The 27169-nt window shown below is 52.3% G+C and overlaps 4 protein-coding genes and 1 long non-coding RNA gene across 8 annotated transcripts; 3 read left to right on the top strand and 2 right to left on the bottom strand.

Moving 5' to 3' along the window:
* The first annotated feature begins 611 nt into the window (after positions 1 to 611).
* Positions 612 to 12047, top strand: NXF1 (nuclear RNA export factor 1). Its single transcript, XM_004019616.5, has 21 exons — positions 612 to 752; positions 4234 to 4417; positions 4630 to 4789; positions 5491 to 5574; positions 5682 to 5786; positions 5910 to 5990; positions 6091 to 6160; positions 6311 to 6399; positions 6524 to 6631; positions 6803 to 6912; positions 8720 to 8756; positions 9257 to 9325; positions 9429 to 9484; positions 9611 to 9718; positions 9832 to 9890; positions 9994 to 10109; positions 10236 to 10278; positions 10866 to 10938; positions 11240 to 11422; positions 11552 to 11612; positions 11724 to 12047. Exons 1-21 carry the CDS (start codon positions 725 to 727, stop codon positions 11760 to 11762), a joined length of 1863 nt encoding a protein of 620 aa, XP_004019665.1. The 5' UTR covers positions 612 to 724; the 3' UTR covers positions 11763 to 12047.
* A 155-nt stretch (positions 12048 to 12202) lies between these two features.
* Positions 12203 to 13340, top strand: TMEM223 (transmembrane protein 223). The gene is made up of 2 exons (XM_004019615.5): positions 12203 to 12526; positions 12931 to 13340. Exons 1-2 carry the CDS (start codon positions 12211 to 12213, stop codon positions 13221 to 13223), a joined length of 609 nt encoding a protein of 202 aa, XP_004019664.1. The 5' UTR covers positions 12203 to 12210; the 3' UTR covers positions 13224 to 13340.
* On the bottom strand, positions 12841 to 15584 carry TMEM179B (transmembrane protein 179B). Its single transcript, XM_027959637.2, has 5 exons — positions 15448 to 15584; positions 14501 to 14688; positions 14287 to 14418; positions 14036 to 14114; positions 12841 to 13788 (listed from the first exon to the last, which is right to left on the bottom strand). The coding sequence occupies exons 1-5, from the start codon at positions 15541 to 15543 to the stop codon at positions 13627 to 13629; spliced, it is 657 nt and encodes a 218-aa protein (XP_027815438.1). The 5' UTR covers positions 15544 to 15584; the 3' UTR covers positions 12841 to 13626.
* A 49-nt stretch (positions 15585 to 15633) lies between these two features.
* Positions 15634 to 25735, bottom strand: TAF6L (TATA-box binding protein associated factor 6 like). 4 transcript variants are annotated; one of them, XM_027959633.3, is made up of 12 exons: positions 25410 to 25735; positions 24836 to 24895; positions 22734 to 22893; positions 22321 to 22407; positions 21502 to 21652; positions 21297 to 21347; positions 20640 to 20734; positions 19260 to 19334; positions 18898 to 19118; positions 18460 to 18592; positions 16556 to 16684; positions 15634 to 16449 (listed from the first exon to the last, which is right to left on the bottom strand). In XM_027959633.3, the coding sequence occupies exons 2-12, from the start codon at positions 24841 to 24843 to the stop codon at positions 15679 to 15681; spliced, it is 1881 nt and encodes a 626-aa protein (XP_027815434.1). In that variant the 5' UTR covers positions 24844 to 24895; positions 25410 to 25735; the 3' UTR covers positions 15634 to 15678. The 4 variants fall into 4 exon arrangements, with proteins under 4 accessions (XP_027815434.1, XP_014958639.2, XP_027815432.1 ...); XM_015103153.4 differs by having other exon boundaries at positions 24836 to 24892; XM_027959631.3 differs by having other exon boundaries at positions 25615 to 25735.
* LOC114110063 (uncharacterized) lies at positions 25084 to 25970 on the top strand. Its single transcript, XR_003586444.3, has 2 exons — positions 25084 to 25387; positions 25738 to 25970. It is a non-coding gene; the product is annotated as an uncharacterized LOC114110063 (long non-coding RNA).
* The last annotated feature ends 1199 nt before the right edge of the window (positions 25971 to 27169 follow it).

Here is a 27169-nt window from a genome sequence, read left to right as displayed (position 1 = left end):
CAGTTTTTCTCATTTGACTCCACAACTATTGGGGGGGGGGGTGTTGCATAGATTGGAAATTTATTTCATAATATTTGCTGAGTTCCTGGTACATGCCAGGTATGGTACTGAGCCAGGTGCTGGGGAGAAAAAAAAAAAAGCCATGAATTAGTCAACTCCTTGCTCTCTTGGAGCTTACCTTCTAGTTTTCTATTTCATTTTATAGGCAAGGAAAGCAAGGCATAGATCTGTAGAAGGCAAAGGGCTGAGCTGAGACTTAAGCCCAGGCTGGATCCTCCTAGGGGTCTTGAAGCGGTCACTCCAAGGCACTGGTCTCCCATTCCTCAGAAGCCCTTCTTGTGGCCCTCCTTCCCTTTTTCTTTTTGAACCCTGGGGTGCAGTGGCCATCTCTGCTTCAGTGCCAACCTTGGAGGTGCTGCTTACCGGCCGACGATGAAAGCAGAGGGCAGGTGCGAGTACTAATCAGGGGGATCAGTAAACTAATCACTACTGGGCGGAGCGTCGGCCTCAAGCTCCGCCCCGGTGTCTCTGCTGGTCGAATGCGCACGCGCATCTCCCAGCGGCTCCGCCTATGATCGTGGGACGTCGACAGCGCGCGACACGGTCTCCTTATAAACGCGGTGGTAGCCGGCGTAGGAGCACTTCGACCTAGAGCGCCTGGGCATTCGGACGTTTGGCTAAGTGGCGGCCCGCGACGCAGCCCGCCCCTGCTTCTAGCTGTGCCATGGCGGACGAGGGGAAGTCATACAACGGTCAGTGCTGGTCCTTGGGCCGGGGAGAGGGGCGATCTGGAGCCCCGCTGGGCAGCGCCGGCCTAGGCCGCAGCGCCGGGGCGGGAGGCCGCGAGGGGCCGGGTGTCCGCGGGGAACGGCAGTGAGTGGCGCGGGCCCGGGGCGAGGCAGCCCGGGCCCTGGCTGAACTCGAGGGTGAGTGCCCGGCTCGTTGACCCCAGAATCCTGGCGCTGTGAGCACCTGCGGCTCGGAGCGGGTGGCTCGGCGGTGAGGTGACTGGATTCCTTTGAACTTTGTGGGTGGTGGATGCCTGTCAGTTCAGTTTGGCGGCTATAGTAATGTGAGTCAGTACCCTGTTCTTGGGCTGCCGGTGCCCTATTTTCTACCGTGCGTCCAGTCGGTCTTGCCCCCTCCCCCGCCGTCCGCAGCTTTAGCTTTAATATTCTAGACCTACACTTTAACTCACTGTTTTAGCCAGAACACTACAATGGGTTTAGATCCAGAGTAGTGGTTGTTGGCCATGCCGATCATATGTGAGTTAAACACTCAGGCCTGATTTTCCATCCCCTGAAGGAGGATAGAAACAGTACCTGTCTCCTGAGTTTGTCTCCATGTGTGTGTGTTTGTATTAAAACGAGATCGTGTGCGTCGAGCGCCTGACATCGGATAAACTTATTGATAAATGTTAACTGCACCTTCTAGTCGTCTATTTTTTCCCTAGGGTCGTTTCATGAGATTCAATGTTTGCAGAGTACTGGGCTTCCCTGGTGGCTCAGAGGGTAAAGTGTCTGCCTGCAATGCAGGAAACCCGGGTTCGATTCCTGGGTCGGGAAGATCCCCTGGAGAAGGAAATAGCAACCCACTCCAGTATTCTTGCCTGGAAAATCCCATGGATGGAGAAGCCTGGTAGGCTATAGTCCATGGGGTCGCAAAGAGTCGGACATGACTGAGCGACTTCACTTCACTTCACTTCATAGGGCTCTTTTTCAGAAGCCATTTCTACACACCACAGTTGAGAGGAACTCCAGAGTTTGAGAATAAAATTTATAAAAGAAACCATTAGATTGATCATACTTGTAGTTGATGTTTGTACTCAGTAGGCAAAAGGAGTATTGATTAAGTTAATGTAATCATTATGATTGGTTTACCTGGATATGAAAGAGGTCACTTGGGGTTAAGTTGATGTGGGTGGGCAGACAGCAGATTTCAGGTGACTTTTCGGAGAATGAGTTGTGTCCAGTTACCCTTGGGTCACTTCAACATTCACTTCAGAGTGGCAGTTTTTTAATATGGTTGATTTACAACATAATATTAGTTTTCAGGTATGACATGAAAGGGAACATAGTGATTCAGTATTATGATAGATTATACCCCATTAAAAGTTATTACAAAATAATGGCTGTCACCCCCCGTGCAATAATATATTATTGTTGCCTATCCATTTTATACTTAGTAGTTGCTGCTGCTGCTGCTGCTGCTAAGTCGCTTCAGTCGTGTCCAACTCTGTGCGACCCCATAGACGGCAGCCCACCAGGCTCCCCCGTCCCTGGGATTCTCCAGGCAAGAACACTGGAGTGGGTTGCCATTTCCTTCTCCAATGCATGAAAGGGAAAGTGAAATCTCTCAGTCGTGTCCAACCTTCAGCGACCCCATGGACTGCAGCCTTCCAGGCTCCTCCGTCCATGGGATTTTCCAGGCAAGAGTACTGGAGTGGGGTGGCATTAGTAGTTGGTATCTCTTAATCCCATAACCTTATCTTGCCCCTCCTGCTTTCCCTCTCCCACTGATAACCAGGAGTTTGTTATCTATATCTGTGAGTCTGTTTCTGTTTTGCTAAATATATTCGTTTTAGTTTTTACATATGTGATATCAGACAGTATTTGTCTTTTTCCGACTTACTTTACTAAGTATAATAACCTCCATGTCCATTCATGTTGTTGTAGTGGCAAGATTTCATTCTTTTTTTATGGCTGAGTAGTATTCCGTTGTGTGTGTGTGTATACCACATCTTTATCCATTAGTCCCTTGATGTTCATTTGGATTGCTTCCATATCTTTCCCTCTGTAAACAGTGTTGCTGTGAACAATGAGATGCAGGTATCTTTTTTTTTTTAATTGACCTGAAAACAAGTGAAGCTCATATGTATTCTTCCCTTTTTCTTAGTTTTGATGCTTTAAAGAAAAATCTTTATATTGGAGTATAGTTGATTTACAGCAGAGTGATTCAGTTATACATGTATCTGTTGTTTTTCAGATTATTTTCTCAGGGAGGTTATTACAGTACTGGGTAGAGTTCCCTGTGCTATATACAGTGGGTCCTTGTTGATTATCTGTTTCAGATAATAGTAGTGTGCAGATGTTAATCCCCACTTCCTCATTTAGGCATGCATCTTTTTAAATTAGTACTTTTTTTCTTTTTTCTGGATATATAATTGGAGTGAATTTGCAGGATCATATGGTAGTTCGAATTTCAGTGTTTTGAGGTGAGAACAAGACTTAAAAGAAGCCTTTCAATTGGTCGTAGTTGTAACTGACATTTGTGCTTTATAGGCAAAAGAAGTATTGTTTACTGAAAGCTGATGTAATCATTGTGATTGACTTTTCAAGATGTGATCAAATTTTGAGTAGGGGTAGTCTTAGAGAGTGAACTTATGGTTACCAGGGAGAGGTGGGTAGGGAAGGGACAGATTGGGAGTTTGGGATGGACGAGTACACACTGCTATATTCACAATGAATAACCAACAAGGACCTACTGTATAGCACAAGGAGTGCTGCTCATATTCCATTAACAGTCTATTTGGGAAAAGAATTTTAAAAAGAATAGATACATGTATAGGTAAAACTGAATCACTTTCTTGTACACCTGAAACTAACACATTATTAATCAGCTATACTCCAGTGTAAAATAAAAAGTTAAGATTTTTTTGAGTGGGGTTAAGTAGATTTGGGAGGGTGAGAAAAGCAGACCTCAGGTGACTCTCGGGAGTCTGAGTTGTATCCAGTTGCACTTGAGACACTCACTTCCACATTCTGCTTCTCCTTTCTCTAGTTCCAGTTTCTGCTTCACTTTTCTCAAAAGACTTCCCATAGTTTTCCAGTCACTGAGGTTGCCACCCCACCAAGAGGGTTCTTTCCCTGCACAGGCAGAGGAGTTTGCACAGAGGTGGCCTCCGTGGTGACTGTGTATCTCCTCTGATGGTGCAGGGTGCTGGATAGTGCGATTGCCAGGCAAGATAGCTGAAGCAGTGGTGTCTTCTCTTCTTTTTAAAGTATTCGAATATGTATTTGGCTGCGCCAGGTCTTAGTTGCAGCACACAGGATCTTTTTTTTTTTTTAATTGTGGCATTCGAACTCTTAGTCAAGGCATGTGGAATCCAGTTCCCTGACCACGGGTCAGACTCCGGGCCCTCTGCGTTAGGAATGGGGAGTCTTAGCCACTGGACCACCAGTGAAGTCCCTCCAGTGATGTATCTTCTAATTTTTGTTTTGTTTCCAAACCCAGAGCACGATGATCGAGTTAGTTTCCCTCAAAGAAGAAAGAAAGGCCGGGGCCCTTTCCGGTGGAAGTCCGGCGAGGGGAACCGGAGGTCCGGAAGAGGGGGCTCCAGCGTTCGGTCCTCCCGCCTGGAGGACGACGACAGAGACGTGGCGATGAGCGATGTCCAGGATGCTCCCCGAGTACGATAGTAAGTAACCAGTTGGTCTGGTTTGAGTTCAGCGGCCCCCTCATTTATGTGGCCCTCTTACTGCGCATGTCATTTCTCTTCCAGCTGGAAGGGAGAAATGCCAGGACCAGCTTACTGGCAGCTGATAGTTGTGGTCCTGATAACAGTGCAGGAAGATCTTTGAGAAGGCATTCCTAACCTTTGTGAATGTTCTATTCTCTCCTTCCCCACAGCACCCCCTATGCTGCACGACCCAACCGTCGGGGTGATAACTGGAATGAGCGGACTCGGATTCATGTTACTCTGCCCCTGCGGAGGGATCGGGGTGCTGCAGAGAGGGGAGGGGCTGGCACCAGCCAGGACGGGTCATCCAAGAACTGGTTTAAGATTACAGTGAGTGTCTTGAGAGGTCCACGGAGCAGGGGAGCTAGGAGAGCTAGGAGAGCTAGGGGGCTGGGCTCACAGTTAAGGTGTTCACCTCTCACATTACAAAGTCAGCTGTTTACTCCACAATCAGGGAACCATTCTTGCTGCTAAGAATCAATATCTTCAAACATCTGTGAGCAGCTTCAGAAAAGAAGAGAGGCAGCAGGATGGGAAGGCTATGAAAGGGAAGTGTGATAATTGTGGTTGGTGGGTGGGAGAGCTCCTCCAGATGGGACGAGCTGTGGAGTGGAGGGCCCTTGAGTTATCTGAAGGGCAGGTAGGTTATAAATGTCTTAGAACTTGTAGAATCAAACATTTTCATTCTTTGAGGAATAATAAGTGTAAATGGACAAAAAGGGGCCTTTAAGGGACAGAAATAAGGCCCAAATAAGGAGTTCATATTTGGCTTGAGTAGAATACTCTTTATTTTTTTGGCCTCACCGTGCAACCTGTGGGGTCTTAGTTCTCCAACCAGGGATTGAATTCCTAGCAGTGGAAGCTCGGAATCCTAACCACTGAAGCACCAGGGAATTCCCAGAAAACTTTTAAGTTGGCTGTTTCTCCAGAAAGTCTTTTGGAGCTTGGCAGATGAGCTGAAAGGAGCACTGGAGGGCCTGCTGTCCATGCAGTGACATGTTGTTCCTGTCTCTTCTCTTTCTCTCATCTAGATTCCTTATGGCAGGAAATACGACAAGTCGTGGCTCCTGAATGTGATTCAAAGCAAGTGCAGTGTCCCTTTTACTCCGATTGAGGTAAGAGAAGGCCTGAGGGGCTGACTGCACACCAAGGAGGGGGAGGTACCAGCTGGGCTCGGGGCTCTGAGCTCCAGGTCTGATGCTCTTGTTCCCTCTTCTTGCAGTTTCACTATGAAAACACACGGGCCCAGTTTTTTGTGGAGGACGCCAGTACGGCCTCTGCACTGAAGGCTGTTAACTATAAGATTTTGGATCGGGAGAACCGCAGGGTGTGTATGAAGGGCCTGGTTTGGTTGGGGGTGGGGTCTGGTGCTCAAGGCGTAGACTGGCTCTTGGTCCTGGGGCTCAGGCCTTCCCGGAGTTCACCCTGTCCGTGTGTGTCTCCCCTGCAGATATCTATCATCATCAACTCCTCTTCTCCACCCCATTCTGTGCAGAATGAACTGAAGCCAGAACAAGTAGAGCAGCTAAAGGTGAGGCCAGCACCTGAGTCTTAGCAGTTCCCGCCTCCCCCATCCCTCCCTCCCCACCAGCAACTCCAGTGACCACAGAACCCTCTGTCTTCCTCTGCAGCTGATCATGAGCAAAAGATACGATGGCTCCCAGCAAGCACTTGACCTCAAGGGCCTCCGTTCAGACCCAGGTACAGGTCGGATACAGGTTGATTCTGCCTCACCCATTCTTAGATTGGTGGGGACAGAGGGGGATCTGTCAGCAGGGAAAATCTTGAGGGTGCTGTGGTGGGCACGCTGGCCTGGGCAGGCCCTCTCAGACTTCCCTTTGCTTCCTGCAGATTTAGTGGCCCAGAACATTGACGTTGTCCTGAACCGTAGAAGCTGCATGGCAGCCACCCTGCGAATCATCGAAGAGAACATCCCTGAGGTGAGGCCTTTGTCCCACTAGGTGGGAGGAAGCAGGGTCGGGTACATAGGATGGGGTCGGGAGGCAGGTTTGTTTCTCATCCCCTGACCGGTGGTGCTTCCTCTAAATTCTCCTCTCCCCACAGCTATTGTCCTTGAACTTGAGCAACAACAAGCTCTACCGGCTGGATGACTTGTCCAGCATTGTGCAGAAAGCACCCAATCTAAAGATCCTAAATCTCTCTGGAAATGAGGTGAGTTTGAGAGCCCGGCTGTGTTTGGATAGGGTGGACAGAGATGGAGAGAGCTTGCCTCGTGGCAGCAAGAGGCTGGGAGGGCATTTAAGAGATGAGCGTGGGGGTGGGGGGAACCTAGCTGGCTCTCTTTACCAACATGTCTTTCCCGCCTTTCCTCCCTATTTGCAGCTAAAGTCGGAGCGGGAGTTGGACAAGATCAAAGGGCTGAAGCTGGAAGAGCTCTGGCTTGACGGAAACACCCTGTGCGACACCTTCCGAGACCAGTCCACCTACATCAGGTCAGTTATAAGCTTTATCTCCCCTCCTGGGGACCTTCACCCCCTGGGAGGCTGAGCGGATGCACCCGGATCACTGCCCATCTGCAGGAGATGTGCAGCCCTCAGCTGGAACCACCTGTCCTTGGGGAGGATCGCGTGTTCCTCCGTTGTGTCTGCCCATGACCCCTAGCTTTGCCCCAGGCCTCCTTTCCTTTCTTCTCACCTGACTGCCTGTGTGCTGGCTCTGTGGCCTTTCTCCTTCCTTCCTGAACACAGCCTTCTCTAGACTCTTCCTCCCCTTTTGTTTCAAGAAGAGCATCTCCCTTTCTCTACCATGACCAGGGGGTGTCTTGCATATTACACTCCCATACGTGGAGTTGCTGTGAGCCAAGAGCCTGGTAACCCCTGGGCAGGGAAAGCCCTCCCTTCCTGGGAGTTTCTGCTGATGGGCCTTCCCTCCTCTGTCTGGTGACAGCCCCTCTTGCCCTGTTGCCAAGAGGGGCTCAGTTCTCACAATCACTTTGCCCAAGGCTACTGCCTGGGTTTTCCTGCCCATGCTGAGGTTGAGGCCTCCTGGTGGCTGGTGCCATGCACTCTGTCGCTCTTGCCCAAGGCTGTGAGCTGGGCCCTCCCTGGAGGAGAAACCTGGGTTCCCTAAGACACGTGACCAGAGCCGGGGCCCCGCCAGCAGGCGAGGGAATCCCAAGGCAGGTGCTGGGCGTGGAGGCCACGGGGGCATAGGTTATCCAGGAGACAGAGAACTGACCCTCTCTGGGGGCGCTGCCCCTCCCTCACTCGCACACCTCATATCACCCTGCTTGGCCCCGGAGGATGGCTGGTTAGCCAGAGACGGGTAAGATTCCTCAGGGAAGGAACAACCTAAGACAGGCACAGTCGCAGAGGGGCCATCAGGAGAGAACTCGGGGGCCAACAGTGGTGGGGCACAGACCCTCACCCCCCCAGCTTTGCAGGGGCCTGAGCCCTCACCCCTTCGGAGGGAGATCTCCTGCCCCCATGGCTGCTTTGCTTCCCACGCCCAGCTCAGATCGGGACCCAGGTAGCAGACAGACACCTGGCTAATAGCAGCTGCCCTCTCACCACAGCAAAGATGTTTCTCACTTCCTCCTTGGACCACAGGAGAAGGGAGCCGAAAGAGAGGGCTGTGTCAGGCGCGCCTTCCCCTTGGCTCTCCCCAGTCTTTCTGAATGACTCTCCACCATGCATTGCTCTCGCTTTGTCTTTGCTTTCTCTTTCCTTTTTCTCTTTCCTCGCCTGAATCTCCCCGGTCTCTTCTTTGCCCCCTCCTCTCCTTCCTTTTCTCTCTCCTCTCCCCTCTCTTCCTCCTTGGCCTCTCCTTTCCCTGAGCCTTGCTCGTCTCCCTGCCCCAACATCCTGTGCCATTTCTGTGGTGTGTTCTGGTCTTGGCCATGGCCAGACCTGGCAGAAGTGATGGACACCTGTTGAGGCAGCGGAGCCCTTGGGCTCCCACCCCATTCCCTCCTCCCGGGGCTGCGCAGGTGAGTAGGTGGAAGGTAAGGGGGACGAGGATGGAGGAGAGGTCCTGGCTTAATGCCCGGGCCGGGAGCGCTGCCCCTGCAGTGCTCGGAGTCAGGCAGAGAGCGACATCCTTCAAGGCAGTCATTTTTGGATGCCCCAGACGAGGTGGGGAGTGGGGTTATTCTTCCTGGAGCTCAGAGGCTGGGGAAGAGTGAGAGCACAAGGAGGATGGGATGGGCTGTCCCTCAGGCACGGGTGTTTTTGCTCCTAGAGCAGCCCAGGAGGCACAGTGGCTCTGAAACATTACTCACTTATGTCCCGTTCTTGACAGCGCCGTTCGAGAGCGATTTCCAAAACTACTGCGACTGGTGAGTGCCTCATTTTTTCATTCTCTTCTGAGGAGCACAGTGCCTACCACCCTCAGTCTTGCCTGATGTGCATTTGTATGATCACTAATTTGGGGAGGTGGAGCCCTTTGATAATCTAGCAAAGATTTCATGTATATATTAACAAAGATTATAATCCTTCTTCCCAGAGAAATGCCTGTAGATGATAGTTGCATCTATCAGGATTCATAGACCCCTTTCCATTTCTTTCTTTCTTGACCTTGGACCCTTTTACTCTTAGTTCTCCCATCTAATTACTCATCCAACCTTTAAAAAAAAAAAAAATTATTTGGCTCCGCTGGGTCTTAGTCGCAGCCCACCAACTCTTAGTTACAGCCTGTGGGATCTAGTTCCCTGACCAGGGATTGAACCCAAGCCCCTGCATTGGGAGTGGGGAGCCTTAGCCCTGCACTGCCAGGCAAGTCCCTCATCTAGCCTTCTTTCACTGGTTTACATAGTCGTCTTTGACTTCCTTTCTGCAGGATGGCCATGAGTTACCCCCACCAATTGCCTTTGATGTTGAAGCCCCCACAACGTTACCACCTTGCAAGGTAAGTGGTGGGGTGGCATCTGGGGGGCACAGAGCTAGAACTCACATTAGGAGGAGAGTCCTGGTACCATGGCCCTGTTTGATTGGAGTCTGTTTGATTCCAGGGAAGCTACTTTGGAACAGAGACCCTGAAGAATCTGGTCCTGCACTTCCTGCAGCAGTAAGTATCTTGGGTGTCCCGAGGTTGGGGAGCGGTGGGCCCAGCACGACTCAGTCTTGAGAGCTGTCAGTCCCTTTGTGGATCCAGCTTGTGGAGCTCAGCCCTCCCCTTTCGTTCCCCCCACAGGTACTATGCGGTTTATGACTCGGGAGACCGGCAGCGGCTCCTGGATGCCTACCATGATGGAGCCTGCTGCTCCCTGAGCATTCCTTTCACCCCCCAGAACCCTGCCCGGTGAGTAGCACATCCCAGAACCTGGCCAGGACCAGAGTTGCTCAGCAGACACTGGCCAGCACATGCAGCATCACCACTGCTCTGACCACTGCCTCTTCTTCTTATTCCCCCAGAAGTAACTTGGCCGAGTACTTCAAGGATAGCAGGAATGTGAAGAAGCTTAAAGACCCTAGTAAGTGTGTGATGTGAGCCAAACAGGTTGGGAGAAGGGCAAGGGAAGGAGTCTGGGTTCAGGGTGTAGCAGCTCCTAACCTCAGCTTCTCCTCCTCCCACAGCCCTGCGGTTCCGACTGCTAAAGCACACACGTCTCAACGTGGTGGCCTTCCTCAATGAGTTGCCCAAAACTCAGCATGACATCAATTCCTTCGTGGTAGACATAAGTGCTCAGACAGTAAGCACCTATTTCTCCCTTGACAGAAGCCTGGATTTGGGGAAGGGGCAGGCCTTAAGAGGCAAGGAGGGACTTGGGCTCTGCTGGGAGCCTAGATGGTACCTGATGTTGCTGCTTCTCTTTCAGAGCACATTGCTATGTTTCTCTGTCAACGGAGTCTTCAAAGAAGGTAAGTATCTTTGGAGTCCTGAGTTTGTGGAGTGGTCCCTGTCCCAGCTAGTCGTTCTGAGCACTCTCAACTTCCAAGCTCCCTTCTCTTGTTCCCTGACCACCACCTCCCTTTCTGCCCCCAAACCTGTCCTCACCTGTCTTTCCTGTCTTGGCTATGGGAACAGCCTGATGATTAGAAGGACACAGACTTTGGAAGCAGACAGTTCTGAGCTTCCATCCCCAACCTTGGTCCTCTGTGTCTGTGAGCAATTTACATGACCTCTGAACCTGACTGTTTGTAAAAGAAAGAGATTCATAATAGACATCTCATTACGTGTTTGGGGAGTAAGTGAAGTGATTTATAAAGTGCCTGACACAGGGCCTGGCCCACAGATACAAATAAATAACTAGTGGGATGAAAGTGTTACTATTGTCCTCTCTAACCTCTGACACTCCTCCCTGCTCTGCTCCTCTGTGCACACATAATCACCCATTTGGCCTGCTTAGGGTTCTCTGTATCAAATCAGACTATGATTTTTGAGAAGCTGTTTGCAAACATAAAACATGAATGACTCTGATGGGTCATCACCATTGTTATCATTGCAGTGGATGGAAAGTCTCGGGACTCCTTGCGAGCCTTTACCCGGACGTTCGTCGCTGTTCCTGCCAGCAATTCAGGGTGAGTGTCTGACTTACCATGTTGGGTCCCAGTCCCAATGCATGGCTGCCACTGTGGAAAAGTGGTTTAATAGTCACTTCCTAAGTCTATTGTGAAGGTAAATGAGGGTTGGGGAAGAATGTATAATTCCAGTCTGTTTGGTAGATAATCCCATATGTGGAGTCCATGGGAAAGGGGGTAAATGATGAAGGAACCTTGTGGGTATTGAAAGACTGAGTGTCAAGTGAGAATAGGAATGATGTTGGGAGGATGAGGTTATCTTATGTCTGTCCAGCTGTCTAAGGTGCTTTTTGTCTCCAAGGTTGTGCATCGTCAACGATGAGCTGTTTGTGCGGAATGCCAGTGCTGATGAGATCCAGAGAGCCTTTGCCATGCCTGCACCCACACCTTCCTCCAGCCCAGTGCCCACCCTCTCCCCAGAGCAGCAGGAAATGCTGCAGGCATTCTCTACCCAGTCTGGCATGAACATTGAGTGGTCCCAGAAGTGAGTACTGAGCATGTGTAGGAAATGGGGAACTGAGGTAGTGCTGGTGGTGAAAAATAAGTGCCCCTAACATTTTTAAAGCCCAAACTTGAAGTTCCAATGGAGGTGCCTGTTCTTCCCCTACTCCAGGTGCCTCCAGGACAACAACTGGGACTACACCAGGTCTGCCCAGGCCTTTACTCACCTCAAGGTAAGATTTGAAAACAGGTGGCAAAGAGAGCACCAGGCCTTCGAGAGGGTCAGGGAGGCTCGGGGCATGGCATGGACCACCTGGCTCTGCTGACCTTTTTGTTTCTTTAAGGCCAAGGGTGAGATCCCAGAAGTGGCATTCATGAAGTGATCCATAGTCGTCGTGCCCCAGAAGACCCCTGTAAATAGCCCCTGGATGTACTGATGTCTCCTCTCCGGCCCGAGGCCGCCCTGTGACTGTGACCGAGGAGGGAGGGCTGTTGGATCCTTCTCCTCACCTGCCTTCTGGAAGCCTCCAGAAGATTGAGCCTCCCTGGTGCCAGGAAGCCAAAGCTTACTTTGTAGAACTGACACTAAAATACCCGAAGGACTTAGGTGCTTTGTGTACTTAACCCCAGGATCCTCCCTACTTTTTAAGATAAAGAATGGTATTGTATTTGGTGTCTAGCATGCTGAGTTATTTCAGCCTTACCCTTCACAAGCGTGGGCGGGACCGAGGGGTGGGCCGCGCCCGCCTCGCCTGGGGCTGAAGGACTCTGGCGCTGGGGCGGGGCCCGCTGGCAGGAAGTCCCGCCCCGGAAACGGCTCCGCGCAGCGCCATGGCGGCGCCCGGGCGGCGGTGGTCTGTGCTGCTGTTCCGAGCGCTGCAGTCCCTGCCCGCTCGCCGCGCCATGCATGACACGGCTCCACCACGGGATGTGCTGCTCTTCGAGCACGAACGGGGCCGCTTCTTCACCCTCCTCGGGCTGTTCTGCGCTGGCCAGGGGGTCTTCTGGGCTTCCCTGGCCATTGCCTCCTTGGCCCGTCCCCCAACCCCGGTTCGTCCAACAGACGCCGAGTCCCCAGACCATGGCCGCTTGGACCTGCGCTCAACACTCTGGCGCTACGGCCTTGCCGTCGGCTGCGGCGCCATCGGTAAAGTGTGGGCTAGCTCCCCAGCTTGGTCGAAGAGGGTGGGCACAATCCTCTCTGTTCGGGCAGGAAGAGTAATGGGCTCCCGACCCTCCTGGATAAGCAGGAGTGGGTAGGAGCGCGGTACACTGGAGTTGGAAGTCCCTGAGCGCCAAGCCCTTGTGCAGGTTCAAGCTGCCGTCTCTCTTATTTTGTGACCTTGAGCAAGTTAGTACCCTTACTCTGGAACCTGTTTTAAACTGGGGATGGGTATCTATTAAGGCTGTTGAGAGGAATGACTAATATACAACTGGGGTATAAGAGGAACACAGTAAATGTTACCATCACAATTATTTTTATTCGGGGGGCACTGAAAGGGTTGCTGCTTAGCTTTCCAATGAAAACCCAAATCTTTGCTTTTCCTACAGGTTCCCTGGTACTTGGTGCTGGTCTTCTCTTTTCCCTCCGCTCTGTGCGCTCAGTGATGCTACGGGCTGGAGGGAAGCAAGTGACCCTCACCACTCATGCCCCCTTTGGCTGGGGTGCCCATTTTACGGTTCCCTTAAACCAGGTATCTTGCATGGCCCACCGGGGAGAAGTCCCTGCCATGCTGCCTCTGAAAGTCAAAGGCCGACGCTTCTACTTCCTCTTGGACAAAGCTGGACATTTCCCCAACACGAAACTTTTTGACAACACTGTGGGTGCCTACCGTAGCTTGTGAAGAAGCAGCTAAGGTTCAGAATAAAAACTGAACCTTAGGGATGGGGTGACAACCAGGGTCACACAGGGGGCCCAGAATTCATTAACAGCAAATAAAAGAGCAGTCGTTCCAAGGGCAGCTACCTGCCGTACCCCTTGAATTTTTTGACCCGTATCTGTTTAGCCTTCACTCTGCTCCTATCCACCCTACCTACAGTGCTCTACACCAAGAACTCAGTACTGAGATGAGGAAAGAAAGTAATAGAATACTGGTACAGAAACAGCTGTAGGAGGAGAGGTGTCATCATGGTTCCCTCCTGGAGGGAAAACTAAGGCTCTCCACATAATCAGAGCCATGTCGGGGCAAGAGGATTACAGGCACTTGGGCATGGAGTCTGGCTGCAGAAGTACTGTTTGGTTAGTCTTCAGGAATGGAAAAGGCGTGGCCCAACAAGAGCATCTGTCTCAGAGCTCCACTCTGAGTTCCCCCTCTGCAGAGGCCGGTTTGGGGTGGCTTCAGACTTCCACTGCACAACCTGGAGCACCAAGACCACACACCACAATACCAGATTCACCCAGGAAGAAGTCTGTGGGAGACAGGAACAGGAATTTGAGGACTGGGCCCATCTTGAATCCAGTTCCACCCACATACCACTCAGCTGTTCACTGTCAGGCTGTCAAGCCTTCAGCTCCTCAGCCCCTCACCGGTGGACCGACCGAGCTCAGAGTACACTGGTGAGCCCTCTTAAAACTACAGATGGTATTATATGATTCGTTACACGAATCTGTGTATCCCTCAGTCTCTACCCAGCCTTTCTTATCCCGGGACCTCACTTCAGCATTATGTAGGTTGGAGTAAAACTGCACAGCGGTTCCAGGGGGTTTCCACGGAGTTTTCTGGGCATCAGAGCAGCTGTGAGGTCAAAGAGACAGTCGTGAGAAAGGGGAGATACACCCTAAACAGCCTTTCACTCCAGTGCCCTTTTGAGATGAGAACTGACGGGGATATAAAAAGCGGAGTATGGGATACTCTCTGCAGAGGGAAGGTAGACAGCCCCAGCCAGACTCCCTCCCTTTCCCATTACCTAGTCATGTTCAGGGAGATGATGGATTTGCACAGGGAACTGGTGCCAAATCGAAGGATACAGGCACACACTAAGACCAGGAAGATGGCTATAGCTGAGGTGGCCAGTGCAAAGCGGAGCCCGATAGGGCCTCTAGGAGGAAGGAGAGAATAGCCTTGTGGTTCAAGTGGGACACCTCCCACCTCAAGCCCTGACCCTCAGAGCCGGCAGTCACCTGTGGGAGCCCTCGATGCAGCTGGTGTAGACCCAGAAGAGCAGGAGCAGGAGGCAGTAGAGGGCCAGCAGGCCCGAGGCCCCCGCCACGAAGGAACAGAGGGATGGGGCCGCGGGTTTGGACAAGACCAGAGAGGAGCCGTTCAGGGCGGCCACGCCATACAGAGGACAGCTGCCCCTGAAGGAGCCCTGTGGAGAGAAGCTGTTGAGTCCTAGATTTCAGGCTAGTGCCTCTGAGTGCAAATTCATGGCAGGTGCTGGGGACAATCTAGACCAGGGCCACCTGTAAGGAGTTTTTTGTGTATTACTGTCAGTTCCTGTTTCTGGGCCAGTAGATGAGTGGGTCTGGTGGGGAAGTCAAATCGGCAGTGGTTATAAAATACAGTGAGCGTCAGAGCTGCCTCACAAGTTCTGTTCTCCTCCTCTCGTACGGAAATTCTATGTTTTCTAATCTATAAAATAGGTGTAATAGTGCCTACTTACAGGGGTCAAACGAGCCTCTTTATCAACATGATTGCCTGGCTGGGGTTGATTTGCCATATGACACTGCGTTGCAACCGTTTGGTAGTTTGCTCATTTCTACTACACTATGCTTTCTTTGAGTGGCTCAACACAATAGTGTCTGATTTAAAGGGGCCTGGTCCAACTTGTTTTACAGCCAGGGTGAGGTTATGCAGCAGGAATTATCCGGCCGGGCTCTATCTGCTGTTAGACACTCCCAAGGACTCGTTCCTTTTGCGAGGTAATAATCTGTGGGCAGATATATCCATAGAGCGTCATTACCGCCGATGCACCTCCGCCGGCGACCGGCCTCACCTGGGCGACTAGCTCCGAGGAGCTGCGCGCCAGAACTCAGCCGGGCCGGACAGCAGCGGCCTCTCCGGTTCAGGGTGTGCCTGCCACCCGCTTACCCAACCTGACGGCCGGCCCCGTACCGCCACCGCACACCTGGGTCCGGGTCAGCGCCGCGGCCGCCACGGCTCCGCATATGAAGGCGGTAGCGAAGAACGCGAGTTCGACGCGCTGCAACCAGGGCAGCGCCATGACTTCCCCGACACCAGGAAGCGCCGCCGAAGGAGCCAACTGACCAAGACCCGCCTCGTCCGGCGCGACCCACGAGCGCGGAAACGTCACTTCCGGGCGCGGGATTTATTTACAGAGGCGAAGGCGAGAGCCGCATCAAAGCGGCAGGTACAGCGAGTAGTCCGAGAGCGCCCAGCGGCGGGCCGGGCGGCCGGTGCGGCCGATCATAGGCAGCTTCTGCACGTAACGGGAGGCCGGGCTGGGCCCGTACGGCGCCGGGAAGGCAGTCTGGAAGAGGCGCCCGCGGCATCGTCTCCCTGCTTGCCGCCCAGCGATGATGAAACGGAAGTAAGGGGCACCGCGCAGGGCGAAACGGCTCTTCTGGAAGACGTCGCGGGTGCCGGTGCCTGGGCCCTGCTGCCGGGGTGCTCCCCGCGCCCGGTGCACGCGGGGCAGCGGCCTGCTCTCAGAGGCGGCGGGCGCAGAGGCTGACGGGGGGCCACCGCCCCGGGGGCTTTCGTCGCCCTGCGGGCTGACCATGGCGTTGGCTGTCAGCTGCGGCATCTTCCGCACTGAGTCCGGGGCGGTGGCAGGCTCCTTCTTGTCCCCGGGCGGCCGCGGGGCCGTGGGCGCGGGTTGACCCGTGCCAAAGCGAGTGGCCAAGCTGTCACCGAAGAAGGCGTAGAGCTCCCGGTAGATGTCCGCCAGGGTCACCGAAGGGGAAGGATCCTCTGGCCCCACGCCTCCAAGAGCCATTGGGAGACCAGACCCAAAGCCTGGCTCTGCACTGCCCCCGGAGGGAGACTCCTGCAGGAGAAGGCTGTCCCAGGGCAGGTCGTCAGAGCGCCGGCACCCCCTGCTGCCTGGCCCACCCTTGTTAGGCTCTGCTGCCTGGGCCTTCATCTTCAGCAGTCGCTCTACGGCCACCTGTAAGAGCAGAGGGACTAGCATACAAGGAACCTGGGCCTAGTGTTCTAAAGTGAGCCAGCTGAGCTGATGCAGGAAGGAGAGGATGGCAAGGTCTGGCACTCACCAGAATGGCTCCATAGACTTTGTGCCCATCTGCTTTAACCTGGGCATTCGATACTGAGTAATCATCAAGCACGGCCTGCAGATTTGTCCAGTAAGTGGACAGGTGTGGGTACAGGACTCTCTCTACTGCCTGGATGGGAGAGAAGAATGCAGTGAGTGCCTCTTGCTCATTGCTTGCCAAGTACCATTTCCTCTGAAAGATCTACTTTTATCTCTGGTTCTTGACAGGGCTGAATCCTAAATTCCCTGCTTGGCATATTCAGCCAGCATTTATTTGGAACCTCCTGAATGCCCAAGCCTTAATTAAGCAATGGGAATAAAGATCAGGTACAAAGACAGACAAACAATATAAAGTGACCCCACGATCACTGACATATGTACTGAGGGCTGAAGGGTATAAGTAATGCCCCTTGCTAACGAGAAGTTTAGCTGCCAACTGCTACATTCCAAGTACCGTCCTGGCTTACATGTAAACTGGAACTAAATTCAGACCACTTGCACAAAAACAAACAACAGCTCAGAGATCTGGACTCTGATTATGTAATTTTAAATCCTGTGATTAATTTGGGGGAAAGCAATTAAGACTTCAAGTTCCTAGAAAAATATAATATTGACTCAAGAAATATGAAAACTGAAATAATTTTGTAACTATTAGATCAGAATACAACCACAAAACAGCATGCCAGAATTTACAAAGCCAGCCTACAGACATTTAAGGAACAGAGTGTCTCAATAAAACATAATTAAAAATGTATCAAAAATACTCCCTTCTCCACCTTATTCTATAAAACCAGTATAACCCTGATACTAAAACCATATGAGAAGAGTACATGATTGATTTCATTCATAAATACAGATAAATCATTTAAATCTAACTGTATATAAAAAATATATTCCAATAAAAGTTTTGCATTTTTTTTAAGACTATACCATTACTAAAGTGAGTTTATCCTAGAAATGTAAAGATAGTTTACTATTAGAAAATCTGTATGGGGAATTCCTGGTGGTCCAGTGGTTAGGACTCAGCACTTTCACTGGTAGGGCAGGGGTTCAATCCCCTGGTTGGGAATTAAGATCCCACAAGCTGTGTGACACAGCCAAAAACAAAGAAAATCTATATATACAATTAACAACATTAACAGATAAAACAGGAAACCTTAGAATCAATTTAAAAGATACAGAAAATGCATTTGATAAAATTAACATAAATAATTAAGAACTCCCCTAACCTGAGAAAGGTATTTACAAACACATAAAGTAAACGTCAGCCTAAACAGGACAGGTTATTGTTAGTACTTTTTTTTAATTGGAAATGAGACAAGGATGCCCAATATCAACATATTTAAAATGATATTAGTGGTCCTAGCAATAAAATAAAAAATTACTAGGTTTGAGAATTCTCTGGCAGTCCAGTGGTTAGGACCCTACACTTTCACAGTCAAGGGCTCAGGTTCCAACCCTGATTGGGGAACTTAGATCCCACAAGCCAGGTGGGATGGCCAAAAGAGGAAAAGGTATTAAAAAAAATAAGGCATTAGGTTTAAAAAAGACAAAGCTATCATTATTTGCACATGGTATGATTTACCTTAAAAGCCCAAAATAACCTACAGTTAAAAATGATAGTTTAATGAAGTAGCTGAATCAATACACAAATCAGTTGTGTTTCTATACACCAATAAGAAACACCATGCAAAGACATTACAACAGTATGACAGCATAGCAAGAATCTAGGAGTAAACAAGTTATTTTGAGGTTCTCTTCAGGGAAAATTACAAAAGGATCCTGAAAGACAGTGCAAAACCTAAAAAATGGAGAAAGAGGACACGTTCATGGACAAGAAAGATTATTTTTCTAACTATAAACGGGAAGCTCTTATGGCTCTGTGAGAAAAGCCAGGGTCCTCACCTTCCAGCCAAGAGCATGCAGCCCCACCACAGCCCCGTAGTGAGAGCAGAGAGGCCTCACAGGATCCGCCAAGACTTTCTGCAGGGAGAGCAGGATCTGCTGATAAAGGCCATTTACAAGGTCCCCATAAGTCCTGTGGGAGCAACATTCAGTCAGGGGAACAAGGCAGAGCACAGAGGAAGCAGCATGTGTACGGCACACAGGGTAAGTGAGCGAGGCAGCTGGGCCCAGGCCTGAGGGCAGGTAGATCAAACCCCTGGCGTCTCTGCCACCCGTTTACAAAACCCCAAGCACAACAACTTGGAAGATCAGAGGGAAGACACTCTCAACCTCTCAACCTGTGGCCTTAAAGCCAGAAGTCTCACCCCACCTCCCACCCCAAGCCACTCAGCTCTGCCACAGTCCCACCCTTGATCAGCGCTAGGCCCAGGTGGCTACCAGAAGATGTGGCTCAGTAGGAGGGCAGCGCCATCCCGAAGCGTCCAGTGGTCATTCAGCGGGTTGATGGAGGCAGCCAGTGGCTCCAGGACACAGTAGAGGACACTGCCCACCAGGGAGCGGACATAGGGCACCAGGCAGAGGTGTGGGTTCCGAACCAGGCTCCGTGCCACTTGCAAGAGCCGGTGCAGCTGCTCCAGGTCATGGCTTACAGATTTCACCTGTTGGGAGAAGAAGGGTGCTTAGGGGGACATGAAGGTGCAGGAGAGCCTGCTGGTCTGGTGGCACCTGCCAGGAGCCCTACAGCCTGCGGCATCATCGCCCCTCCACAGATGCACCCCTGCTGCAGCCTGGTCACTTACCCCGCTGACCACGTAAACAAAGTATGGCAGGAGTGCTGCAATCTTGGAGTTGGTCTGCAGGTCGTGGAGAGCAATCTGAAACAGAAGGGGCCACGCTGCCCTGGTCCACCCACCCCAAGTATGAACTGATACCTCTTTAAAGAAAAACTTGGCACCTATGTATTAACATTTTAAATGTTCATACTTTGACTCAGCAATGCCACTTCTACAAATTTAAGCCACTATAAACAAAACCCACTCACCCACATATCCACACATAACACTGTCTATAATAATAAAAAGCTGAATATAACCTAAGCCTGGCGTCCATACAGTCCATGGACGACGCCACACAGTCCATGGACGACGCCACGCAGTCCATGGGGTCGCAAAGAGTCAGACACGACTGAGTGACTGAACCAAACTGTATATAACCTAAATGTCCAACATATTTTCAACTGAATAAAGCAGTTATTCTAAAACCAGATGTTTAGTTTAATACCACTTCAACTGACAGCAGACTATGATAGTTTATATATAGAAAACAAATGTGAGTGGTGGGTCTACAGAATTTCTACTTTGCATGTTTTACAGTACTTCTATGATAAACACATGCTGGTATTACTTTTATAGGCAGAAAAAAAGAGTCAATGAGTAAGACTGTCTTAGCCTGAACCTCCACCACCTGTGCCCTCCCAGCGCCTCTGGCACTGTGAAAGCAGAGAACAGCTTGAGAGGAAGGAGCCCAGCTCCCAGGCACAGGCCCAGCCACATGCACTGTGTCTGGGGATGAGTAGCAAATTTCCTAAGGCAGGAGAGTGCAGTAACAACAGTCCTAACTCTGCAAGGGAAATAACAGCAGCACCCAGGCGCGGAAGATGTAAACCCCTCAAACAGAGGGCCACGTGGTCAAGACCACCAAACCAGCCCTCCTCTGCCTCTGGCGGAAGAGGCCTGGCACAGGCAGTGTCCAGAGGGGCCCTGTGGAGCCCTAGAGGGCTGGTATGATGTCTGGCTGGCACCCTCACCAGGCTCCCTCTACTTCCTCTCGAGGCCAGACAGATGAAAGGCACAAGGTGGATGCCCCGCATGGCTCCAGGTCAACAGACACCCCAAAGAAAGGGCTCTGGATTAAGGTGTGGGGGGAATGACCACCTGTATCGTCCCCACCCTCCACAGGACCCTGCAGAGCTGCCCATTCCCTAAGGAACAGGGTTCCTACTGGGGCAGGGAGGGGAGCAGTGCTGGAGAAGGGCCAGCCGCAGAGCACCACGCCCCCCACCAAGAGCAGCTTCCACCCAGATCAGCCAGCCTGCAGAGAACAGGAAGCAGGCCTCTGAAGGAATTCCATGGGGGATTGACGGTTGGCCTTGAAGCTTCAATTCAGGCCCGCTTGCTCACTTTCATCAGCTGTGGATCATCCCCCAGCACAGCCCGAGTCACTTGCTGGTAGTACTTGAGGAGGTCATCGGTCAGTGAAGACACAGCACTAGGCACTGTGAGAGGGTGGGCAGAAGGCAGTCAGCGTGAGGCCAGCCCTCTCCCAGCCTCCCTGCCTGCTCCCCGCCCCCCACAACCCCCGTCGCCGTAGGAGCCTGTTCAGACAGGAGGCCTCCCGGAACACAGAGCCACCAACCTCTCTTGAGCAGCCTGTTCACCCTGGCCTTGCAAGCTCTCCACAGCCCAGCTCTGCATGCTGCCTCCCACCTGAGTTCTGCCCAGCAGACTCCTGCTTAGTCCCCAAGGTCCAAGTTCCTAAGCCTCAGGCTCTGTAAGCTCCATTCAGCAGACCCTGGAAGTGTGACACCTCAGGGACCCCCGTAAGCTGCTCAGACTTCTACACTAACATTCAACACGGCGTCATGATTGGTTACAGGCCTGGGATCCCATCTCCAACTTTGAGGCCTCTGGGCAGGGATCAGTGCCCACTCAGGGCTGGCACCAGGCAGGCACCAGAAAATACTTGTCAGATGAGGCCTCAGAGGGGTAGCAGCACCACCCTCAGTCCTAAGGGAGGAAAGTCCAAGCAGAGGGCCCATTCCCCGTACTACCCATTACCTGATCCTTGAGGGGCCAGGTTCCCTTTGCCGTCCAGGTAGGAGACATGAACTAGAACCAGAGCAGAGAGGTGGGTCAGCCCGGGATTTTGCCCCTGTAACACCACCCACCATTCCGCATTTTGCCCCACCTACCCACCAGCCCATCACCATTCCTCCAACAGCCCAGCTCCTGTCCCCGCCCTGTAGAGGACCCCAGCGGTCACCTCTCAGGGCTGTCTCAGCACAGCCTTTGGGGATGTTGGTAGCCAGGGCCAGCTCCACCAGGTTCACCTCTCGGTCCTCGGGGAAGTAGAGCTCACCCTCCCTGGCGGGGCGCAGGGGCAGCGCCTCCTGAGATCCATAACCGCACACGGCCTGAGTGAAGAGAGGACTGGGGAGCAGGCTGAATCTGGGGAGGTAAGTGGGGTGCTACCAGCCAGGGCCCAGAGCCTATGTTTGCGGGGAGTCCAGAGGCCCTGAGCAGAGGGGGATGCCTGGGACTCCAGGCCCTTCACTGGGAACTTGGCTGCAGCACCAGTGCTCACTAAGTCAAGGAGTAGAACGTGGTCCCTCCTCACGGAGCTGCAGGGACCCTGAACCCCACCCTCAGGCTGCTGAGCCTCCCCACAGAGACCAGCTCTGAACACGCTCCTCTCTTCTAAACGTGATCTTCTTCCCCGGACCCCCTGCCAGGGAACGACCATGCAGGATGTTCTGACGCCCACGCCCATGCTCAGGCTGCTCCCTCACCCAGAATGGCCTTTTCTTCTTGCAACTGAGTCTAATCCCGGCCTCCTTTGCAGGTTCAGCTCAAGTGCCAGCTCTTCCAAGAAGCCTTCCCTAGCTTCCGGGCCTCCGTGGCCACCTCTGCTTCTCTGAACGCCTGGCCCTGGGGGACTGGGCGTGACACCTGTGCTGCGGTGGCTGTGACCTTCCCTTGTGTGTGCGTTGGGCCCTCATGTCTCACTGTGTGGCTGGCCCTGAGTCGGGCGCGTAGGCAGGCTCGTGCCAGCTGAGCCCTCTGCAGCCTGTGCCCCACTCACCTCCACACTGCTCCATCGGAGCGCCCTGTTGAAATCCTCGACAGTCAGCTTCCGCCGTTTGGTGTGTTTCATGAATTGAGAGCTATTCTGCGAGGGGAGGAACAGAGTCAGGGACAGGGAGTGGGGCGTGGCAAACAACTCCCAACGTCACATGCCCTCTCTGTGACTCAGTTTTTCACACGGGGGATGTGACGATGAACCTGCCTGGCCTGCCCAGCGGGGCTGTGGTGAGGAGCACAGGCTCAGCAGGCGCCTGGTTCACTGGAAGCCCAGCTGCCTAGGAGGAGGCCCTGGAGAGGACGGGACTGCCTCCGCTGTATTCAGAGCACGAAGGAGGGGCCTGAGAGGTACTAGCTGAATAAACCCCTGGGGGAGAGGGCAGTCCCAGGGAGGGACAAGGAGGGGGAGTGTACCTGGGTGGCCTCTCTGAGTCGGTAGCACACGTCCTCTGCGAGCAGGGCCGCCACCTCATCGCTCAGCTCCAGGCCTGTGCTCTCTGCCATGAGCCGGACGGACTCCCGAGGGATCTCCACGAACCTCCGCTCTTCTCGCTCCGACATGGCCCCGATGGAGCTGGGGGTGGGAAGGGAGGTGGGAAAGGGCAGCCCTATCTCCCTCTGAGCCCGGGAGCCTGACTGAAGGCCCTCCAAACCAATCTTGTTGCTCTTGTTCCAGATTCAAGAGCTGTTCAAGAGCTGTTCCTGCTCTTGAACCAGCAGCTTCATCTGAGTGTCCGGGCTCAGAGCAAGAAACAGACTTGAGCTGGGTCAGAGGGCAGACGGCAGTGACAGCAAACAGCAGTGATATCTTACAACGTGCCTGGCCTTGGGATGCACAGAACTGAGTCCCAGCCCTGCTCCACCACTTTTAATGTGAACCAGGCTGAGACTTTCCTCAGTCTGAGGTCTGGTAAAATAGTGGCAATAACCCCTGCCCTCCCTAACACACAGGGTTGCTATGAGGATGAGATGAGATGATGTAGGAGAAACTCAAGGGCCAGAACACTACACAAATGGAAGATATTACAATCGTTAATTACAAACAAAAACTTGTCTTCCTCTGGATCTGTGCAACAGCCACCAGTACTAAACACTGATGAAAAGACTACTTTTACCCTGACAGTTCCTTGCTCAGAAGTCTTCAATAGTTTTCCAGGACTCATAAAAGGAAAATCCCAACTCCCTGGCTCAACATACTGGGATTGGTCCTGAATCCGCAGAGCTCATCAAGCTGACCCATCCTCCCAGGAAGGCCACCTCGTGGCTTCCAGCCTGCCTTGTACCTCACCGCTGGTGCTCAGGCTGGCCCGCCTTCCTGCTGTGCCAAGCCCCCAGGCCCTCCTCTTTCCTAAGGCAGATCCAGTCTGTCCTTTGAGGTCTTCCTGCCCCTATTCCATCTGGGACTGTCAGGCTTTCAGCAGTTGGGCTTTTTGCCCATGTCTGGTCTTCCCCAATGTGGCTGAGAGGCTTCGAGCAGGAACCTGCTCTTCTGTTCACAGGATATGGCAGAATAAGAACCCACGAAAAACAGCAGCTGGTGACTGACTCCAAAAACACACGCCACTTAGAAGGTTGGCCCACACGGGCCACAGTGAGACAATACCACAGCAGTGAGGTCCTCGCTTCAGTGACCCGCCCAGGTTCTGCCCCAGCACTCCTCTCTGACAAGGCCCAGTGGGTCACCAGTGACCTCCAGGTCCCTAAATCCAGCGGGTACCCTGCCTGGCCTCCCTGCAGCATTTCTCCCAATGGCTCCTCATTGCCTTTAGAATAAAAAACAAACCTGCGCCATGGCTCCAAGGCCCCGCATGCGGGCCTACATCCCCAAACATCTCTTTCCACTCTTGCTTATGTTCTGCATTCCTGTAGCCTCTGTTTCCTCAAAAACACCTTATTTCAGGATGTCCACACACTGTTTCCTGGACTTAGAACACTCTCCTCTACCCCAGCCCCTTTGTCCAGTGAACTCTGAGGCCTTCCTTCAGATCTCAGTCTCAAATGTCACTTGCTGGGGGCTTCCCCGGCAAGTCAGTGGTAAAAAATCCACCTGCCAATGCAGGAGACATGGGCTCGATCCCTGGTCCGGGCAGACTCTACATGCTGCAGAGCAACTCAGCCTGTGCACCGCAGCTACAGAGCCCAAGATCTAGGGCTCACAAGCCGCAGCCACCTAAGCCCGTGCGCCCTACAGCTGTGCCCTGGTGCAAGAGAAGCCATGGTAATGAGATGCCCGTGCATCACAACTGGAGAGTAGCCCCTGCTTGCCACAACCAAAGAAAAACCCATGCAGCAAGGAAGACCCAGCACACTCAAACAAATAAATGAATTATTTTAAAGTTTAAAAAAAAGTCACTTTCCCAGAGACGTCTTTTCAGACCCTCACCATGTGCCATGACTTTTTTTTCCAAAGCCGTTACCAGTTTGTAATTATATGCCTGTGTAACTTTTTGATTAACATCTACCTCCCCAGTAGAGTGTAAGCTCCATGCTGGCAAGGATCATGCCTTTTTGCTCACCTTTGCATCCCCAGCGTCAGGCACGGTGTCTGCACATAACACACCCTCAGTAAACACCTGCTGAAAAGATGAGCACACAATCGCTATTTTTCTCAGTATATACTATGCCTGAAGCTTTGAGCTAAGTGTTTTATATGGCTTGCACCTCATTTTGTCTGGATTAACAATGAGAGAGGTATTAAGTAAACATTATGTCTGTTTCACAATCAGAGCTGAGTGGTTAAATGTTAAATGATTTTCCCAAGATCATCTGGCCAGCACTACCTAGGTAAGGGAGCAAGAACTCAACTCTCATTGTAATCATGAGGAGCGGAGGACTGTTTGGGGAACAAGGCCTGGATTCCCAGTCCAGGGACTCGGCGTTGGAGACCCGCCAATGGCTGTTAACCTTCTTTCTCCACCTGTAAAGTAGGAGCAGCAAGTCCTGCCCGCGGAAGGCGCCAAGGAAGTTTCCCTATTACGTGCCCACATTACACCCCACAAAGTCCGACTCTGACCAAGGTCTCCAGTTACTCAACCTCCTCTCCACATCCTCAGCCACTAGCCACACCGGTAAGGAGGCGTGGGAACTGACCTCTGCCGGCCTCCGTGAAGCGCATCCTCCCACCCGGCCGCGCTTCATCCCAGCTCGAGAGGTGGGGGGGGCAGGGAGGAGGAGGTCAGAGGTTACCGAACTGGGGTCACGTGGTCGGCGAAGGGGGCGGGCCCCCAACGGAGCGGGCGCCCAGGCCGGTTAGCGCGCAACCTGCAGCGGGACGGCTCTGTGAGGGCTTGCTCACCTGATGGCTCAGGGACGGCGAAGGCGGTTACCGAGACGGCGGTGGCGGTGACTGCGGCGGCGGTAGCGGCGGCAATGACCCCTACTCACCCTGCTCGTACTAATTCCCTCTCTCGGCTATCAGGCCCCGCCCTCCACGAACACAGCCAATCGGCGAGCGCCTTCAGGAGTTCCTGCCCACAAAGAAGCGTCCCACTACCCGATTGGCCACCGTGATGGCGCAGTAGACGGCTCGGTCACGTCAGAGGTCACATGATGTGGAAGACTCGCGCCTCTTAAAGCAACAGCTCTTCGGCGTTTTGTTGGGTGTGTAACGGCTCGCTCTACGTTTTAATAAACATGTTCTCGAGGAAACCATCCCCATTCCTTTGTCTACTCCTGAGTTTCAGAGCACTTGCATTTACGCGAGTGTATTGACGCTTTAGACTGGCGTCTGCCTTAGTTTTGCTGCCTGCTTGGTGGGGCTCAACTTAAACTCTCCAACATCCCCTGCCACTTCCCCTTCCCCAAGGTTGAACCTGAATCTCAGTAGGCAGAAGGGTCTTCTCTGCTGGCAGAAGGGTCTTCTGACTGGGCCAAACACACCCCGTGCCAGCTGCAGACTCCAGGGCTCTGCCGATTCGGGCACCCTAGCTCATATTCTCCCCATTTCTGTCCTGTAAGCCCTCACCTACCTCACAAACTTCCTTGACCATTTTACACTGACACACTTCTCTGAACCTGGGCAGTTCTCAGTTGAAAAGCAGTTAGCTTAGTGAGTAAAGCATATTTGGAGTCATAGCAAAAGGAGTTCAAACTCTGATACTGCTTTTGGGCAAATTACCTAACCACATTTACGTATCTACAAAATGGAGTAAGAATACCCATCTCACAAGGTTATTGTATATTAAAAGAGATAATGTAGATTGAGCTTTGGTAGTGAACTTTCACTTACACATCACGAGGCAAACAGTGAATTAATCCCTTTATGTTCATCCAAGATGGGACCATTTGCAATGAGCTATTTATTAAAGGAGCTTTCTGCAGAAGAGCATGAATGTACACAACCTCGCCCTTCCTCCCTCTCAGGGTTAGATGCTGCTGCCTCTAGAAAGGAAGATCCTGAGAGGGGAGCTGAGAAAGCCAGGTGGATGTGGCGTTGCCATAGGAACACTACCTAAGGAGACTGACACCCTGCTGAGATTCCTCCAGTCATACTCAGAATGACATGTTATGTAATCTCAGGACTGTGGTTGGTCCCTGGAGTGTCTGCCCACTTATGCATGAAAGGAAGAGGGGGTTCCTCCGAAGTTCTGAGTCTGAGATCAGATCTCCTGGCTGTCGGCAGGCCTCCTTGCAAAGGTGTTACTGGTAGGGACAGCCTTTGGTCACCTTGGCAGCATGAGACAATGAAGAGAGGAAGGCCCGGAGGCCTGCAGGACGCAGTGAAGCGCCATCCAAGCTGTCTGGGGCTGATCTGCCTCCAGCTTGAGTCAAGGCAGGGGCCAGGGAAAGGAGTAAATACCCTGGCCACAGCTGGGAGAAAGGTGGCTCCCTCTCGCTCCCCAGACACCCAA

This window comes from Ovis aries, chromosome 21 (genome assembly GCF_016772045.2).
Source record: "Ovis aries strain OAR_USU_Benz2616 breed Rambouillet chromosome 21, ARS-UI_Ramb_v3.0, whole genome shotgun sequence".
In the NCBI taxonomy this organism is placed as follows: Eukaryota; Metazoa; Chordata; class Mammalia; order Artiodactyla; family Bovidae; genus Ovis; species Ovis aries.
The sequence above is the reverse complement of the archived record's forward strand: the minus strand, read 5'-3'. Positions and strand labels throughout refer to the sequence as shown.

Coding starts and splice junctions, on each gene's coding strand:
- TMEM223 (XM_004019615.5), top strand. CDS start 12,211: ATGGCGGCGCCCGGGCGGCGGTGGTCTGTGCTGCTGTTCCGAGCGCTG. Junction 12,527..12,930: donor CGTCGGCTGCGGCGCCATCG/GTAAAGTGTGGG, acceptor CTTTTCCTACAG/GTTCCCTGGTACTTGGTGCT.
- TAF6L (XM_027959633.3), bottom strand. Junction 21,653..22,320: donor TCCGATGGAGCAGTGTGGAG/GTGAGTGGGGCA, acceptor CTCTTCACTCAG/GCCGTGTGCGGTTATGGATC. Junction 16,685..18,459: donor TGCATGCTCTTGGCTGGAAG/GTGAGGACCCTG, acceptor TCTCCCATCCAG/GCAGTAGAGAGAGTCCTGTA.
- NXF1 (XM_004019616.5), top strand. CDS start 725: ATGGCGGACGAGGGGAAGTCATACAACG. Junction 4,418..4,629: donor GATGCTCCCCGAGTACGATA/GTAAGTAACCAG, acceptor CCTTCCCCACAG/CACCCCCTATGCTGCACGAC. Junction 11,423..11,551: donor AACATTGAGTGGTCCCAGAA/GTGAGTACTGAG, acceptor CCCCTACTCCAG/GTGCCTCCAGGACAACAACT.
- TMEM179B (XM_027959637.2), bottom strand. CDS start 15,543: ATGGCGCTGCCCTGGTTGCAGCGCGTCGAACTCGCGTTCTTCGCTACC. Junction 14,689..15,447: donor CGGCGCTGACCCGGACCCAG/GTGTGCGGTGGC, acceptor TTCTCTCCACAG/GGCTCCTTCAGGGGCAGCTG. Junction 14,419..14,500: donor TGCATCGAGGGCTCCCACAG/GTGACTGCCGGC, acceptor CCTTCCTCCTAG/AGGCCCTATCGGGCTCCGCT.